General features: G+C 39.4%; 1 protein-coding gene across 2 annotated transcripts; it reads left to right on the top strand.

Annotated features, from left to right (window-relative positions):
- Positions 1–1,744: 1,744 nt before the first annotated feature.
- Positions 1,745–17,494, top strand: stk11 (serine/threonine kinase 11). Of its 2 annotated transcripts, none has more exons than XM_047806427.1 (11): positions 1,745–1,952; positions 2,972–3,902; positions 8,307–8,390; positions 9,153–9,242; positions 9,502–9,634; positions 10,939–11,075; positions 11,162–11,289; positions 12,263–12,320; positions 14,299–14,495; positions 14,601–14,875; positions 16,665–17,494. In XM_047806427.1, the coding sequence occupies exons 2-10, from the start codon at positions 3,619–3,621 to the stop codon at positions 14,825–14,827; spliced, it is 1,338 nt and encodes a 445-aa protein (XP_047662383.1). In that variant the 5' UTR covers positions 1,745–1,952; positions 2,972–3,618; the 3' UTR covers positions 14,828–14,875; positions 16,665–17,494. The 2 variants fall into 2 exon arrangements, with proteins under 2 accessions (XP_047662383.1, XP_027006571.1); XM_027150770.2 differs by having other exon boundaries at positions 1,748–1,952; positions 16,627–17,494.
- The last annotated feature ends 445 nt before the right edge of the window (positions 17,495–17,939 follow it).

Raw genomic sequence — 17,939 nt, forward strand, 5'->3', positions numbered from 1 at the left:
GTAAAATACCAAATGATCAGCAATCTGTCTTGAGCTTTACAAAAGTTTGTCATGTAAGACTGTAACTGGAGCCCCGACTTGCCATTTCCAAGGGTTTATAGTGGTTAAATATAACCCAGATCAGCCAGCTAAGCAAAATGAGCCACAACAGGAGCTGAGATAAACCTGGCATTAGCCAGTGCTAGCTCCTGCACACAGGGCTGCTCAATCACTTAATTAAAAACATGTTATTTGGACCATCTAGCCTATAAGACTAAGGGTGTCTAAGGAGGAATAGCATGCAGAGGAATTGTAATATGTTGATGACGTGTAAAGGGAAATGTAAGTGGATTGTTATAGAGTGTAAATGCAGTGTAAATATAAAAGTGGGTGCAATAAGTAGAAGAGGTGTAGCACAGATGTAAAGTAAATATAAAAGAAAGCAGGAAATTGTGTAAACAGAAGTGGTAATCATAGTGCAAATAGTGTAATATTTAGAGAAAGTGTATATGATAGATAGAGGAAATGTATAAATATAGAGGAAGATAAAGGGAAGAATATCATGTAGAGGAAGTGTAAATGGGAGAGTAAAAAAGGGTGTGTAACATGTTTAAAAATAAGTGTAAATAAAGGTGTAAATGTGGTGTAAATAATAAGAGAGTGCACCACAATGGAAATGTGGTATACATATAAATAGGAGTTTAACATGTTGATCCAGTATAAAGAGAAAAGAGGAATTATGAAGGGAAGTCTAAATGCAAAAATGCAAAATATAAAGGGAAGTGTAACATAAAGTAAACATATAGTAAAGTAGGTGTATAGTATAGTATATAATTAAAGGGAAGTGTAACATAAAGTAAACATATAGTATAATGGGTGTATAGTATAGTATATAATTAAACGGATGTGTAACATAAAATAAATATATAGTATTTTAGGTGTATAGTATAGTATATAATTAAAGGGAAGTGTAACATTAAATAAACATAGTAAAGTAGGTGTGTAGTATAGTATATAATTATTGGGAAGTGTAACATAAAGTAAACATATAGTATAGTGGGTGTATAGTATAGTATAGTAAATAATTAAAGAGAAGTGTAACATAAAGTAAATATATAGTATAGTGGGTGTATAGTATAGTATAGTATATAATTAAAGAGAAGTGTAACATAAAGTAAACATATAGTATAGTGGGTGTATAGTATAGTATATAATTAAAGGGAAGTGTAAAATAAAGTAAACATACAGTATAGTGGTTATATAGTATAGTATATAATTAAAGGGAAGTGTAACATAAAGTAAACATATAGTATAGTAGGTGTATAGTATAGTATATAACTAAAGGGAAGTGTAACATTAAATAAACATAGTAAAGTAGGTGTGTAGTATAGTATATAATTATTGGGAAGTGTAACATAAAGTAAACATATAGTATAGTGGGTGTATAGTATAGTATAGTATATAATTTAAGAGAAATGTAACATAAAGTAAATATATAGTATAGTGGTTATATAGTATAGTATATAATTAAAGGGAAGTGTAACATAAAGTAAACATATAGTATAGTATATAACTAAAGGGAAGTGTAATCGTAGAGGACGTACGAGGACAGTAAAATAAAGTAGGTGTAAATGGGAGTGTCAGAAGTAGTGTACATATGAAGGGGGTGTAACATGTAGAGGAAGTGTAAATGGACGTGTACATGCATCGATTAAAAGGTAAGTGTAACCTAGAATGTGTAAAATATAGATTAAAATATAGAGTGAATATGAAGTGGAGTTTAAACGCTAGCACACTGACGCAAGTTGGCATTTAGTTGAGAGGGGGGAGGTAAACAAGATGGCGGCTACCTTGAAGCAGCTGCAGCATTAGGATCAGAGCAGAAGAGATATATGACTGCGGTGACAACACTCGAGGAAGAAGCAAATGCTGAGGATATGTAGTATTTGCACGTATTAGTATTACAACCCAAGGTGAGACTTTTGTTCGCTATTTGCGTTGCCTTTGGCACGACGACTCTGTGGTGCAATGACTGTCTGATTAGCGGTTAGCTACTTAGCTTAGCTGTGTGTGGATGTTAGTAAACCTAGCTAGCTAGATGACAAGACGAGCCTAAAGTTAGTCTTCTGACTAAACTATGACTAAAATATTATCGATATCGAGTCCCGGGATATTGAATACTTTACCCTACTGCTTGGTTTATTTATCTAGCTAACAGCTTGACAACAAATCGATAGGTACAGAGGTGAAATGTCGAACATGTAGAAATGAGTTGCAACCAAAAAAAGGGGGGCCGCGTTTGATATGAAGAAAAAATAATGTTATGGTTAAAAAAATGTTTTAAAAAGCCCCTAACTAGCGAAATAAAGTCAGAGGAAATGTTTGTGAGGTAAAGATCAGCTGTGAAGTGGCGCTTAGTGCGAATAACGACGATTTCAAGTTAAAACCCAGTGTGTTACATGTATAACCTTGTACTTAAATTAGTTGTTTTTATGTCATTAACCTTGTTTGTTTGGCTAGTAAATGACTTCCGATGGATATCGAGCTAATTCAAGGTTAAAGCTTCAGATTAACACTAGCTTGCTGTTAGTATTCACAACGTTGTTTCGACACACTTCATAAACAAACGCTGGTTATTTTCCTCCACCACTGTTTATTCTCTGTATGTGTCTTGTGACTTTTGAATTACAGCTCAATCTACTGTTTTATAATGTTATTAAAAACAATAATCAATTTAACATTAGAATGTTAATTCATTTCAGTATCTCATCTCACCATCTGCATTGTCTTGTATAGTTTGTATGGTATAGTGGGTTTTTTTTATGTCTGTACTTTTAAGAGTCACAAACAGCCGGAACCAAATTCCTTGTGTGTGTTAACAAACTTTGCCAGTAAACCTGACTCTGATTCTGAATAAGAATTTAACTGTACTCTTAGTTTCTTTGTTACTAATCATGATTTTTTGTTTGTTTGTTTGTTTGTTTAATTACAGGTTTCTTGCTTTTTGTTGAACTGGGATTCGATGTGCTGGAATATTCGGTTCTAAAGAGAATGAAGAATTGCTTTTTTTAATCCTGGACCTACTTGTATCGACTTGAAGATGCATCACAGGATGACGGACACCATGCGCTAGAGGACGTTGCGTTGTCCGGCAGGAAAAGCCTGTATAGTCGAGACAGACAGCTTCACAATCCCTGAACTGATTCAGTTTGTACTGGCTATGTAGTCAGAGATGAGAAGGGGTCCAGTTATTCCAAATGTAGGCTAATGCCTGCCTCTGATTGGACAGTGTATTTTGGATACAAAAAGCCAGTGCTCAGTAAAGTCTGGTTATCATTATTTTTTATTGTTTTCTTTTTTGCTTTTTTTTTTTGTTTGTTTGCACTGGACCTGAGGCCTTTTGCCTCGCACCCTCCGTTGTTACCTTTTGCACTCATGCACTACTCATGTTTACATCCTTGTTCTACCTGAGCCTACATTAAAGCAGCACGTTTGTTGCAATCAAGTATAATTTTTTTTCAGATGCTGTTCTAGTAGCTTTCTCATTTCCCAGCCAGTCAGAATTGGAGATACAGACCACATCTCCTTGTAGCTCTTAGGGTGTACGTGAGGGAAAGGGAAGGCAGGCTGAAAGAGAAGATGAGCGGTGGGGAATCACAGCACACAGGCTTCCTGCCTGATAACGAGCTCATGGGCATGGACACTTTCATCCACCGCATCGACTCCACTGAGGTGATCTACCAGCCACGGCGCAAGCGCGCCAAGCTGATCGGGAAGTATCTGATGGGTGATCTTCTGGGTGAGGGATCTTACGGCAAGGTGAAGGAGATGCTGGACTCTGAGACTCTGTGTCGGCGAGCTGTAAAGATCCTCAAGAAGAAGAAGCTGAGGAGAATCCCTAATGGAGAGGCAAATGTGAAAAAGTAAGCTGTTTGATGAGTCTCTCTCTCTCTCTCTCTCTCTCTCTCTCTCACCCAGGCTCATGTTGCTACAGCATGCTTCTTGATGACAGCAGGAAAAAAAAAAAATCATGTTTCAGCACTAAAGTCATAGCTGTCGGTCATCTGAGAAGTGCAGCAGGCTGCAAGGTGCAACCAAAACAGCGAAGGTTTTGCGGTAGCCGTTCTCCAACAGAACTGCACATATAGGCTGCTAAGACCATAAAAAGAATGCAGCATCTGCAGAAAGCAGAATGCTGTAGATTTACTAATACTTCAAATAGCACCAATATACATTACTATTTTATTATCTATTATTATTAATATCGTTGTTATTTTTTGGGTCTTCTGTTATTAGAACAGAGATGTTTTACTTGGTAGCAAAAAGCCACAGATAAAGATTAGGTCGAAGTATGCGGAAGTTTTCTCACAAAGTTTTGCTTTTTTTTATTTATTTTTTTTAAGTGTTTTAACATTGCAGCACCCAACCAGCTTCTAAAAGTTTCAACCGGCTTCTTAGAGTTTTCTGTTTACTTGTTTACACCATAAACTCCTGAATTCTTTCCTTGCATGCTGACCAATTTAAATTCCTAATGTTCTTAGCCAAAATATTTATTTATTTATTACCCCTAACTCATTTCAAGAGGAATTTTCTGCGTTTAATCACACCACAAGGCTTAATTAAAATGCTGCATTGTGGAGCCTCGGGGGCTTCTTTAAATAGCATTGAGGGTTTACACCAGATCAGATAAAAAAATGTTTGTGCGTTGCTGTATGTTCAAGAAAGAGCTGGATTTTTACTGGTGATTAGAAGAGTTAATGTTGAATGGAGATCGCGTTTTTTATTTTAATCTCAAGCGTTCTTGGAAAAAATTGTAAAAGGTGTGTTTTCGTTAAGAGAGAAGCAAAAATGAGCTATATTAGCCTTATATGGATTGCTGGGATGCCATAGTAGTCTCCTCATTCACAGCAACAATTAGCATTCTTTCCAAAGGCAGCGTGCCCTGACTGGTTCTCACACACTTTGGAATGGCACTGGTATTGCGTAACCGCTCCCATTCTTGTGGTGGTGTTGGAGGAATGTTGAGGTGGAGTCGAAAAGGACCTAAATCAGTCGACTAGAGCCCAGAGACGGAAAGCTCTTTTTATTCACAATTAACCCTTATATGTCAATGTGACTCAATAGTCTAGGTTGTATCGTGATGTTAAACGTAATGGGCCGTACCACTAAAGAAAAACATGATCAACAGAGAGACTTTTTTTTTTTTAAAAGTCGTAAACGGATTAAATGCAAAGGTTGTAAAAGAGAGTAAACAGGAAAGGAATTTATATGGCCGACCGCTCCAGCAGCTCTGATGTATAACATGTGTTTCTAGATCTTATAACATCTAGATCTTGTAAGTGACGATGGGAACTGGCTTCATAGACCTTAAATGTAAAAGTACAGCATGTCATTTGTTAATACACTTCAAATTGGCAAATTGCCGTGATTATTAGTGGAGTACAACGCTGGGACGTGCCGTCCTAAGGGAGAAAATGTTTTTTCGGTAGTAAGAGTTACACTCTCTCATTTCAGGCCATATATCGTCACTCTGTCATTGATTATTTTCCCATCTCCACATGCCTTTTCAGGACACATGCATTGTTTCCCTGACTCAACCTTGTAGTAATTAATCTGGGCTCTTTTAATTGTGCATATGTTCTAGTATGCGCTGTTACTGTGCACTGCATGACTTCTTTCTGAGACTTTTTTTATGATTGGAGCTGGAACAGAACACGCTGATAGGCAGATAATGTTCCTGATGTGTGTGTTTGTGTTTGCACCGTCACCCAACTCCCTGTGGCTATTTTTGGCTTTTGGACTAAAGTCAGCAGTGTGAACTATAACCAAAAGCTTCAAAAGAATTCACTTCATGTGTCTTTTCTCTCTCCCTGGCCATTGCGTCCCTGAATTCGATGATCGATGGTAATTTGAGAGCCGCTGTTTCCTCTCTCATTTAGTTTATATAGAGGAACACGGGAGTTTATCGGATTTGTCTCACAAAGGATTGAAGTACCGTGTGTTACCATAGCAACCGCAGTTTCACATTTTAACTTTTTAAAACTCGTCAGTTCTTTCATAAACAAAATAGGTTCATGGAGCATTGCGTATAAGCGCAATAGATAGAGTGACAGAGTGACATATTCCCCACAGGACAGAATATGTGTAGAAATAAATGAGAACAGTGGCTTTGGGGCTTCAGAGTGTCACAGTGATCCATGGCTAGCTATAAGAGTCTAAGTTGCTATTACTGTTCTGTGTTAGTGACATTAGCCACTTCTGCGTGTCTGTTAGCTCATGTGTGTGGAAGAGGGAAGATTATTTGTTCCTCTGAATGTTTAAAACAAGTGGCTGAATTCATTGATCTCATACGAAGCACCTGAACATCATGCTGAACATCACTCTCATGTCGGCTCGTATCAGACAGTTTGCTACATAGTAGGAAGCACACAATTTTCTGGGGTGTCCTTTTATGCTGTAACATTTCACTTTGCCTTCCTTCATTGGGACAGAGAAACCCAAACTGAGTTACAGCATGACGAAGCCCTTGTGCACAACGTGAGCTCCATTAAGACATGGTGTGTAAAGGTGCAGTGGAAGAGCTCGAGTCTCCTGCACAGTGCTCTGATTCTGACTCAACCCCACCTTTGAGATGAACTGGAGCACCAACTAAACCCCAGAACTCAGCATCAGGGTCTGATCTCATTACTGCTCTTGAATGAACACAATCCCCACCAGCTCCAATGTCTAGCAGAAAGCTATCGTATAAGAGTGGAGGTTAATTTTCAGTAAACGGCACTAATACGTGTGATGTCAGGTGTCAGCAAAGTGTGTGAGTGAGTGTGTGAGTGAGTGTGTGAGTGAGTGTGTGAGTGAGTGTGTGAGTGAGTGAGTGAGTGAGTGAGTGAGTGAGTGTGTGAGTGAGTGTGTGAGTGAGTGTGTGAGTGAGTGTGTGAGTGAGTGTGTGAGTGAGTGTGTGAGTGAGTGTGTGAGTGAGTGTGTGAGTGAGTGTGTGAGTGAGTGTGTGAGTGAGTGAGTGTGTGAGTGAGTGTGTGAGTGAGTGTGTGAGTGTGTGAGTGAGTGTGTGAGTGAGTGTGTGAGTGAGTGTGTGAGTGAGTGTGTGAGTGAGTGTGTGAGTGAGTGTGTGAGTGAGTGTGTGAGTGAGTGTGTGAGTGAGTGTGTGAGTGAGTGTGTGAGTGAGTGTGTGAGTGAGTGAGTGAGTGAGTGTTATTTTGCTGTTGATTTGTGTTAACTATTTTAAATGCCACTATAAACCCCAGTGCCTGCAGGTTTGACGTGTGTGTAGTTTTGTAAGCTTCATTTGTATACACTGCTCATTGTCACACCGGCATTAAACCAGGCTTTCTCTTTAGTGTGGCTGAAACTGAAATGTCACTTAATATCTTCAAATTCTGTAAGGGGATGCACCAGATGACCTCTTCTGTAAACAATAAACCACAACTGGATTTTTAAAGATTTTTGTACTATTGACTAGAAGCTGGAATATAAAACGATACCATTTTTTCCCTCATTGTTTTGGGTCTATTGCCTAAAACTTCGTGTGACTCCTCATGATTGGCCAAAGTGACCATAATAACCTGTAAATGCTGAAATGTAAATATATTGAGTCATTTCCCGTACACTTAGTTTTCAGCAATCTTTGTTCAAATGGTGCAACTGTGACATCATCTGTGATGTTCTTCCTCTTTATCAGTACTCTTTACTACAGCTCTCTATATAGGAGCATTTGGAGTGGCCGTGTTACACGGCTCTTTTCACCACCGCAGAAACACCACCTGAGGAAAGAATAGTGTTAAAGGAGCATTAAAGCTGTTTTGCTGGCTTGTGCTCCACCAACATCTTAGTAAGATGCGTTTGTTTTGGGTTTTCCTTTAATTTGTCACCTGTTTGTATTCGTCATAATTGAATGACGTTGAATCAGACGTTGAGGGTTGTGAAATGCCACGTCAGAGTCCTCGAACTGTGTTCTCATGTCTCGTATTAAACCTTGTTTTTGCAGCAAGGTACATATTCTCACGTCTTATTTAAAAAAAAAACACACACACACACACAAAACACTCGTTTCATCAACTAAATTGCATCGACTTTGCTTTTCCTGAAAGAAATGTTTCACAATTTATGTTGTGCTGTATGTTTGCTAAAGAGTTATAAAACCTGCCACATGAAGCAGTTCATTAAGAGCGTGAAATTCTAGCCAGAGTAATTAAATTAATTATCAATTAAGGCAATTTTTTTTTGCTTTCAGAATGAAGAACGTTTGTTGAATGTTCAACCACAGCTCATGCTTCTGTATTATAATCTTTCTGTTTTGTGCTTTTCTCCTTCAGGGAAATTCAGCTGCTACGAAGACTACAGCATAAAAATGTGATCCAGTTGGTGGACGTGTTGTACAATGAAGAGAAACAGAAAATATATCCTTTTACACCCGGTCCATTCAGCTCTGCTCCCCACACACACACACACACACACACACACACACAGCGTCACTGTTTTTACACATCACCCTCGTCGGTGCCATTACTAAGGTGTTGCGTAGCCAGATTAAAATAAGTATACTAAGCACACTTTGCATTAATACCATCCTTTAGTGTGGTTTAAATCGTATGCTTATAAAATATTCTTAAAAACTAATTTGGATACTTGAATGTGTTTCACTTAAGCCCCGCCCACCTGCACTGTTTAAAGATGCATCTCAACTTGCGTGTAAAAGATGCTTGTAAAAGACTTATTTTAAATACAGAAACGAGTAAAATAATAGCGACCTTCAGTTTGTCTTTTTTTTCTTAACTTTTACTGTTGCATAAAAATTCAATTAAGGAGCAACTGTGCAGTGAATTGGGGATATTTCCTGCATATAGATTAATAGTTACATCCTATGAAGAATAAAGAACAGAACATCCAGACCTTATTGTAGCACATTTTATGGATTCAGGACGTGTTTTACCTTTAAATGTGAACCAATGGGGTTGCAGTTAAAAGTGAAATATTCTTTTCTGAATAAATGACAAACATTACATGTGCTTACATCTAATTGGTTGATGATTAATTAAAAACACTAGTCTGTAATGTATAATGTCACGTAACGGTTACAGAGTTCTCTAACTATAACATGACCCGTTGTATGGAGACTCAGTCGTAATGGGATTTTCTTTCGTCCTTGACTCTTCTGATACGTATATGGTAATGGAGTACTGCGTTTGTGGCATGCAGGAAATGTTGGACAGTGTTCCAGAGAAAAGGTTTCCAGTATTTCAAGCTCACGGGTAAGACCCCTGTTTTTCTCTTTTTCTTCCTTGCAGATAATTAAGCTAATCGCCGCTTCAGAATAAACCTCCAGCATGATTGCGTTAACCAGGCAATGTTTTGTGGTGTTTGATTCTTTCTGTAAATTGCTGTTTTTCAAACCATATGTAGGAGAGAACGTGTACGACTCACCGTTAGCTTGTCACCTGAATCTAGACAGAGGAAGCACGATCATGCCGATCATTTTTTCTTGTTTTTTTTCTTTTCTTTAAATCTCAGGTACTTTTGCCAACTTTTGGATGGTCTTGAATATTTGCACAGCCAGGGAATTGTTCACAAAGACATTAAACCAGGGAATTTGCTGCTGACCACAGATGGCGCTTTAAAGATCTCCGACTTGGGCGTAGCAGAGGTGAGATGAACGGTGTTCCTTTGTTTGTCTCTTTTGCGCAGAGTTTTAAAAAAAACTAACAAAAAAAACGCTAAATTTGTCATGAAGCTTTTATTGTCATTTCAACCGTAAATAGCTGACGCAGTACACAGTGAAATGAAACGTTTCTCTAGGACCAGAGTGCTACAAGACAACAGAGGTATACATAAGCCCGACAGAGCTTCATCGAATAAAAACAGAGCTGAGGACTTAAAAAGTGCCTAGTGCGCAACCCAGTACAAACAATACAATAGGCTACAGAACAGATACATAAAATATAGCACACACTACATATAGAGATTAGAGATTAGTAAACAGTAAGAGACTCATAAACATGCTAGTTCATAAGCAGCATTTGACGAGGGCTTTAAAGACGTTTAACGTGTACGAATGAACCGTATTCGGGTTTTATGAATGAATGTGCTTTGCATTTGCAAATCTACGAGGGCTTTAATACTCTTTCAGTGTAAACGAGTAAGTTCTGAACAGAGCATCTTTTGCGCTGATACAGTATGAGCTGTACAGACTAGAACATCTTATCGGATTACTAACTAGTCTAGCTTCCTATCTAAATGATCAGTAATGAAGGTTAATTAAAGATTGCGTGTGTTTAATCGATTATGTCGTGTAAAGATGAATGCTTCCACTTTGGAGTTTAATCATGCTGTAAATCTTTTTTTTCACTCATTAACATGACTTTTTTTTTTTTAACGACTACTTTGTCATCCATAGAAAGACTTTTTTTTTTTTGCTACCGTTCAAATTTGACCTGATTCATCAGGAGATTAAAAAAATCTCTTCACCTAAACATGACTGGTGTTTTGTCATGCCCTGGCAGTGGTGAGAATAAAAGTTTAAAAACAGGAACTTTTCTTCTCATGCGTCTTCATGAACCCTAAACGTTAGATTAAAAACTGTCAGTAATTTGATCTGTTAGGAATTTGACTTGTTTTGTTTGAAGAACGATACAGATTCTTGACTATGAGCCACGTCATACACTAGAGTCCCTTACGACAGCGTGACCTTTGAGTCACAGAACCAAATGATGATTGTTAAAGCCCCAGGAGCTTCAGAGCTGACATTTGACCAAATGTGTGTGACCACTGGAGTGTTCATTTGGTGCTAATTGCAGGCTGTATTTCTAAAAGCCCTCTCATTCCTTAATGTTACTATGAGTCATTTCTATCGGGACGTTTGCTGCTATGTCATGGACATTGAGACGTTTGCGTTTGTTGCCTCTCTGAGCTGATTTTATGTTTACGTGTGATCTCTGACCTCTTGTCTAGGCTCTCCACCCGTTTGCGGAGGATGACACCTGTCGGACGAGTCAAGGCTCGCCGGCCTTCCAGCCACCCGAGATCGCCAACGGTTTGGACACCTTTTCAGGGTTCAAAGTGGACATCTGGTCTGCCGGGGTCACACTGTAAGTGATGCACAATCACACAGGATCAAGCAGCTGCCATTTGCATTCATCTGCTCATTTATTAATTCATTTATTTATTTTTACAGCTACAACATAACGACAAGCCTGTATCCATTTGAGGGAGATAATATCTACAAGCTCTTTGAGAACATTGGGAAGGGAGACTACACTATTCCAGAGGATTGTGGGCCTCTGCTGTCTGACCTTCTGAGAGGTACACAGCTATTTCCAGTCATGTTTTCACCAGTACAGAATAGGATTGCTTAAGACTACACCGTTGTATTACAAGCTGCATTTCATCAGTCCAGACAGTAGATGGCGCACTGCCATCACATCTCAGTATGAGTATTTTCTCCTTCTGAGTTATTTTAGCCTGCACGTATTCTTTGTGCATGTTCTTCTCATTGCTGGTTGATGTTTGGCTCTGAGGAGAGGGACCTCTGTGCTGAAATCTGTAATGAAATCGGTTTAATGAGCTGCTAACAATGCTGACATCTTTCATTCATCCATACTTCTCTTTTGCATTCTTCCTCCTTTTACACATTCACTCTAACAGCTCTATATTAAGGTTGAAGGTGTTCTTCATTCCACCTTTTTTTTTCTTTCGTTTTTCTCTTTCTTGCGCTGTCTGTCTTGCTCCACCTGTCTCTCTTTCTGTCTTTGTCTCCCTCATGACTCATGTTATATTTTAGACAAGCTCTGCCCAGTGGTCCTTTTTTTTTTCCCCCTCTTTCTCTCTTTTGTTCAATGTGTCATCACTTGTTACAGTCTTTGGCTTTCATATTCGCACACACGCTGTGTTTGTGTGCCGCTCTGACTTCCGCCCTCGAGGCTGGTTGGTAGCTGCAGAGGGTAGCTAATGGTCAAGTAGTGATTTGTCTAGTACTGATTCAGAGTGTTTACAAGTGTCTCTCTGATTACACTCTTCTGTTTGCTGGTATAGAAAATGCTCTTACTCTGTTTGTATGGGATGTGGTAGCCTAGTGGTTAAGTTGTTGGACTACGAATCGGAAGGTTGTGAGTTCTATACCCACATCCACCAGTCTGCCACTGAGCAAGGCTCTTAACCCTCAATTGCTCAGTTGTATAAATTGAGATGAAAATGTAAGTCGCGCTGGATATAAGGGCGTCTGCTAAATGCTGTAAATGTGATGTAATGTTGATGGGATGTTTGCTTGTTTTTGTAGGAATGCTTGAATACGACCCTGTAAAGAGATTCTCAATACAGCAGATTAGGCAACACAAGTAAGTCAACAAGTAAAACCTCACTTTATGTAAATCTGTGTTTTTAATTGGAGTAGGAACTTTACTTAGTAGAATTCTTTATAATTATGTCCTCAGTGAAATCTCTTTTGTTGTTGGAGCTGTTGGAAATAATTTTAATGATTATTTTAATAATATTTCATGTAAAAATGTTTTGTCTTTGTCTTCATGATGCTTTGTGTCCTTTATACCACTGCAATTTAAAAAAAATAATGTAAATTAGAAAGAAAAGGCTTGGATTTTAGTTCTGAATATTTAACCGTTATAAAAATCCTGACACTTTAGTAAATTAAGTTGTAGAACGTTCTAAATTATGTATTATTAGATTATGTGAATCGCCTTCCATAGAAGTCCCTGAATGAACCGTTGCTATAGAAACGATATTGTATTAGAACTAGCACGTTGATGTTAACCCATGATTTGGTTTTCAGCCAGAACTCGTTAGTTTCTTTTAATACAGAATGAATAAACATATTCTGACCAATCAGGTTGGAGAATTGCAGGCATAAAGATAATACTGAAATGTGTGGCACAATAAAATTAGAGGCACATTTAATATGGTGCTGACAATATTTTTCAGTAAAATAAAAAACAGATCTCAAAGCTTTTACAAATTAACTCTCCCATGCCCGGAATTTAAAGAGCTGGCTGTGATTCCATATGAGCACTTAAACACTCATGAAGATCTGGTTAATGTGGATGGGCATGTAGTAGCACATTCTGGTAGACTCACAGAGGACTGGAAAATACAGTTAGAGATTAGATTATGTGCGAGCAGAGCAGACAAACTGTGACGCCATTCATTTTTATAGAGGAAAGAGCTGGAGAAGAAGCCAGGGAGGAGAGTGGGTTATGCAATGTTGTAGTTAGAAGAGAAGAGTGGGAGAGGAGCAGAATAGAGAGAATAGATAAGGAGAAAATGGGTCAAGATTAAATGAGGGGTGATGTAGGTGTAGAAGTAGGCAAAATGTGGGCTGAAGGTGGAGCAATTGAGTCGGGGGGGGGGGGGGGGCAGTGAAGAAAATCCATGGTCAAAGGACCTGAAAGTAGCATGAGGTCACAAGCTTGATTTCTATGATCGTTAATGACGGCTTTCACGTTCCGCAGTGCCGATTGACCTTCGAGCATCTGTGAGATGTGAGAGAATGCAAGAAGGAGCAGAGAGAAGGAGAGAAGAAAAAGGGAATAAGGCAGAGAATAAATGGAGAAGGGAACAATAGGAGTAAGGAATAGTGAGAAGAATAACATTAAAATCAAGTTTTAGGACTACTATCACTACTATAATGTAAATAAAAAATCAATACATAAATGAGTGCTTTGTTATTCATGTGTATGTATAATTTATCACATGCCATAAAAGGCCTGACATTACGGCTGAATATTTTATCACAACGACGCTTAATTAGACGAAGAGGTTTGCTTTCACATTAGACATGTATGTTAGAACGCCTTTACATTAGAACAGCAGACAGGTTAGTAATTTCACAGAGGATGTAATAAGCTGCTGTACCTATTTTCACACCTTAGCAGTGATACGTTCTGCTACACATTTCAGTTGCTCTGTTTATTCCAGTCTATTCCAACGTGCCTTTGACGGACGTTAACCATTCTTGTTAGCCTTTGAGTTTGAGCTAATTATCCGGATGTGAGGTAATTAAGGGCTGATTTGAAACCCTCTAACGAGGCACCTTTGGCCTAACTGGAATGGTTCATGTTCTTCAGAGACATGCTGAGATACAGATACGAGGCAGGTAATCAAAGGCTGGACCTCTAATGAGGCACATTTGACTTGGGAATGGTGAGCACCTGCCTGATGCACATGCAGAGCCAAAAATCATGTGAATCACGAAAAAGAGAAAATTTTGAGAGCCAGAGCGTAGTAACCTCAGTAGCTTCAGGTCTACACCCAGAGAGTAACCTCAGGTCTTTGTGTTGCCCTGTTCTCTTTATTTGGATGTAGTTGGGTGAGGAAGAAACATCCGCCTTCCGAGCCACCCGTGCCTATCCCACCCAGCGCTGAGACCCGTGACATTTGGAGGAGCATGACAGTGGTGCCCTATCTGGAGGATCTCCATGGTTACGGTGATGAGGAGGAGGACGATGAGATGTTTGACGGTGAGGATGACATCATCTATACTCAGGATTTCACAGTGCCAGGTAAGCGTGCGCACACAGGATCAAAGGGGATTGGTTAAACAATAGCTCTGTTCAGTAGACAAACATGCTTGAAGAAATTCTCTCCATTTGCGTATTGGTTTACAGGCCAGGTGGAAGAGGAGGAAGACGAAGAAGAGGAGGAGGATCAGGAGGAAGAGTGCGGAGCGGTGCGGAGCCGTGCCCCGGTGAAGCCGGTTTGTCTGAACGGGACAGAACCGGCAGCACTGAAGCCCAAACCAGATCGACGCTCCAGCTCCTCATCCAACCCCTCACGTAAAGGCGTGTTCACAGCCAGCAAGATCCGCAAACTCTCCACCTGCAAACAGCAATGACCACGCCCCCTTCTTCTGCCCCACCCACCTGCCCCTCTCTCTGTACAGGTAAGCACAGTTTATTTGTTTGTCTCCTACATAAATTTACTTTATTAGCCTTTTTCTCTGTTTATATAATAAAATTGCTGAAGTGTGGCGTATTTGTCCGGAAGTAAAACCCAATTTAAAAGAGAGGGATAAAGTCATCCATGTCTGTGCATCCATTTAAAAGTTACGTTTAATTAAAAAAGTTAAAGTCTGAAATTAGGTTGTGCTTTTATTGTAAAAAATTACTTAAAGGATCATTAGGTAAGTTAGCTAGCCAGTTTTCTCTGCAGCCATTAGCTCACTGGATTACACTATTAATCTGACAGTTCACTAGAGATTCACAGAAGTTACCATCAGATTTAAAAGGATAGAATTCCGTCTGCATATCTGTAGCATAAGCATGTCCTTCCTCGTACAGCTCACCTGTTTCTGTTCGGATACAAACATACATGTCTCTGCATGCGTGCTTGTGTTTAATGCTAAGCAAGTGAGTGGAGTGAGAGCTCAGGCAAGTAAAAGAAGTGTTAGAGACTCATTAAATGACGAGAGAAGTGAGTGTGAGCTTGTGTGTGTGTCTGTGTGTGTGGGTCACTCAAGCCTAATTGAGAAGCAGAGTGCGTCATGCCGACTCTCACATTGACGAGCTACAGCAGTGCGTCGTGATGACTCACTCCCTCTCTTCATACTCCACCCTCCTTATTTTTTTTCTCCCTCCTTCCTTCTTATACCCATCTTTTGTATCGTCATATCTCCTTCCGTCTGTCAATTCAGCCTCACCCCTCCCGTCTTTCCCCGGGGTTTCTCCCTGGGGCAGGGGGAAGGGGGATGGGGGTTGACGACGATGTTCTGATTACACACACAGACACTGCAGAGAGGCAGAATATTAGCGCTTTATGTGGTTGCTGATGATGACTCAGACCCTTCACTTGCTGATAAACAGTGCTGGGAGTGGGAGTGAGAGAAAGACAGAAAGAGGACAAAAGCAGGGATTTATCACTCTGATTCCTGCAGCACAAATGGGAGGCTAAATATAATGTTTTTAAAAATGTTATTTTTGATGCACGGCACGAGGTGGCCAGTTTTCCAAGAAGCACACAGAGGTAAACAAATGAAGCCTGAATGATATTTTGCTATTAATTCATCATTCATGAACTGAAGACTGCAATATATTAGAACACAAACGTGTGATTTCATTGCACACGGTCTATTAAGGCAAAGTTTATCATGGCCTTCTAACGCTTATGGAAATCTGTCGGAGATCCACTGCTTGTACAGATGCCTTGCGATCATGCAGTTTGTTTTGTCAATGAAAAGTGCCACACCATGCCAGAGTTTGTCATTACAGAAGGGGAAAAAAAACATAGTCACTTGTCTGGGTTTAATTTGGCTTTTATTTCTTTAACATTGTACTAATAGGCATGATCATAGAGCAGTGTACAGAAATGCAGAGTTGTCATGAGCAAGAAAACCATAAGGATCACAAAGCCATCCTGTCGTCGTTTGGGTGACGCCTGATAGTGCGATCAAAAATCATTAGTCTCCCACCAGTGCATTCGATAACGTCTGTTGAAAGGATGTTTACGATGTTCCAGTCCTTTATATATCCAAGTCTCACATGCTCAAGGAATATCTCAGAACATAAAAACCAAAATATTTCGGTGTGTTTTTAAAGCTATAAGTAAAATGTTTTTCTGCACATGAAGTTCACTGGATGTATTTGCTGTACATTAGGATCCACAGCATGTCATTAATCAATTCTCTCTGTTGTACAGGTTTGTTATATTTCCCATCCTCTTTTTTGGATTTCCAGCCATGAAAACATGCCACAGATGCTGAAACACTTCACCATGGACTATGAACCCTAACGGAAATGATGGCAGGAAGTGTGGATATATGACACTTTGAGGCCTTTCCCTGGAAAGGACTGACTGATTTGGGGATGCTGTATTAGGAGGAAACTCCTGTGTTTTTTTTCCCCTTCCCTTGTTACACTCTCTCTCTCTCTCTCTCTCTCTCTCTCTCTCTCTCTCTGAGGCTTTCTTAGAATAATTTTAATCTCTCTGAGTCTGTCTTAGATTCAATCTGTTAAACTCTTACACCACTCCCCCCCCCCCCGTCTCTCTCTCTCTCTGTCTCCCCCCCCCCCCACCCGTTGCCACAGATCACCCTTCAACGCCGTGTAACCGGTTTCGTCTCCCGCAGAACCTCACCCCCCCCCCCCCCCTCCTTCGTGCCGGGCTCTTGTTGCCCATCAGATCTGACCTCAATGTTTAGTTCTTTAGGTGACAATTTTTTAATTTGTACAGTTAATTAACTGCAGTTTAAAGTGCACATGGAGTTTGTGTTAAAGAATGGCATAAAAGACTAAAGATATCAGTTGTTATTATATAGAAGCCATGGTAAGAATGCTAAGGATAATTATACCCATAAGAATAAAAAACTGCATGCTGTGAAGAGCTTTGGGGGGAATAGGGGGTATGATCTGTGCAGGCAGATGTTTCGATACCAGCTCAGTGCAGGCTGGCTTGGTTTTTTTGTTTTTGTTTTTGTTTTTTTTTTTTGTTTTACATTAGGCTTTTTTTTCTCCAATAAATATTTTTTAATTATTATTTATATAAAACACCTCCCAACCAAACCAAATCTGTTGGTCGTGTGTATTTATTTATTTTATTTATTTATTTTTATATTTGTTTAACAGAAAATTGAAAGAAAGGGACAGAAGCGAGGATGTATCGGGTTGTGAAATAAACATTGAAGGCTAATTAGAATGCCTTGCTCAAGTTAATGCAGAAGGTGTTATTTGGGGAAATGTATTTTTCTGGAGGCTCTGACAGCCTATTTATTTCTTTTTTGCAGCTCACTATTTTTAAACCCTGTTTGTAGAGGCTGATGCTGTTCTGAGATGACACTTTTGCTGTTCTGAGCGTTATATAAAACCCCCCCTGTTAGTGCCTATAGGCAACGGTGACTCACTTCCATTTTGATCCACTCACACTCGGAGCGAATATTGCGGATGTGAGGAACTTCCTAATGTTTTCACAGAATAAGAGCACAATCCTCTAGTGTATTCTCCCTGAATGTTCAT

Source organism: Tachysurus fulvidraco, chromosome 22, assembly GCF_022655615.1.
Source record: "Tachysurus fulvidraco isolate hzauxx_2018 chromosome 22, HZAU_PFXX_2.0, whole genome shotgun sequence".
NCBI classification, from domain to species: domain Eukaryota; kingdom Metazoa; phylum Chordata; class Actinopteri; order Siluriformes; family Bagridae; genus Tachysurus; species Tachysurus fulvidraco.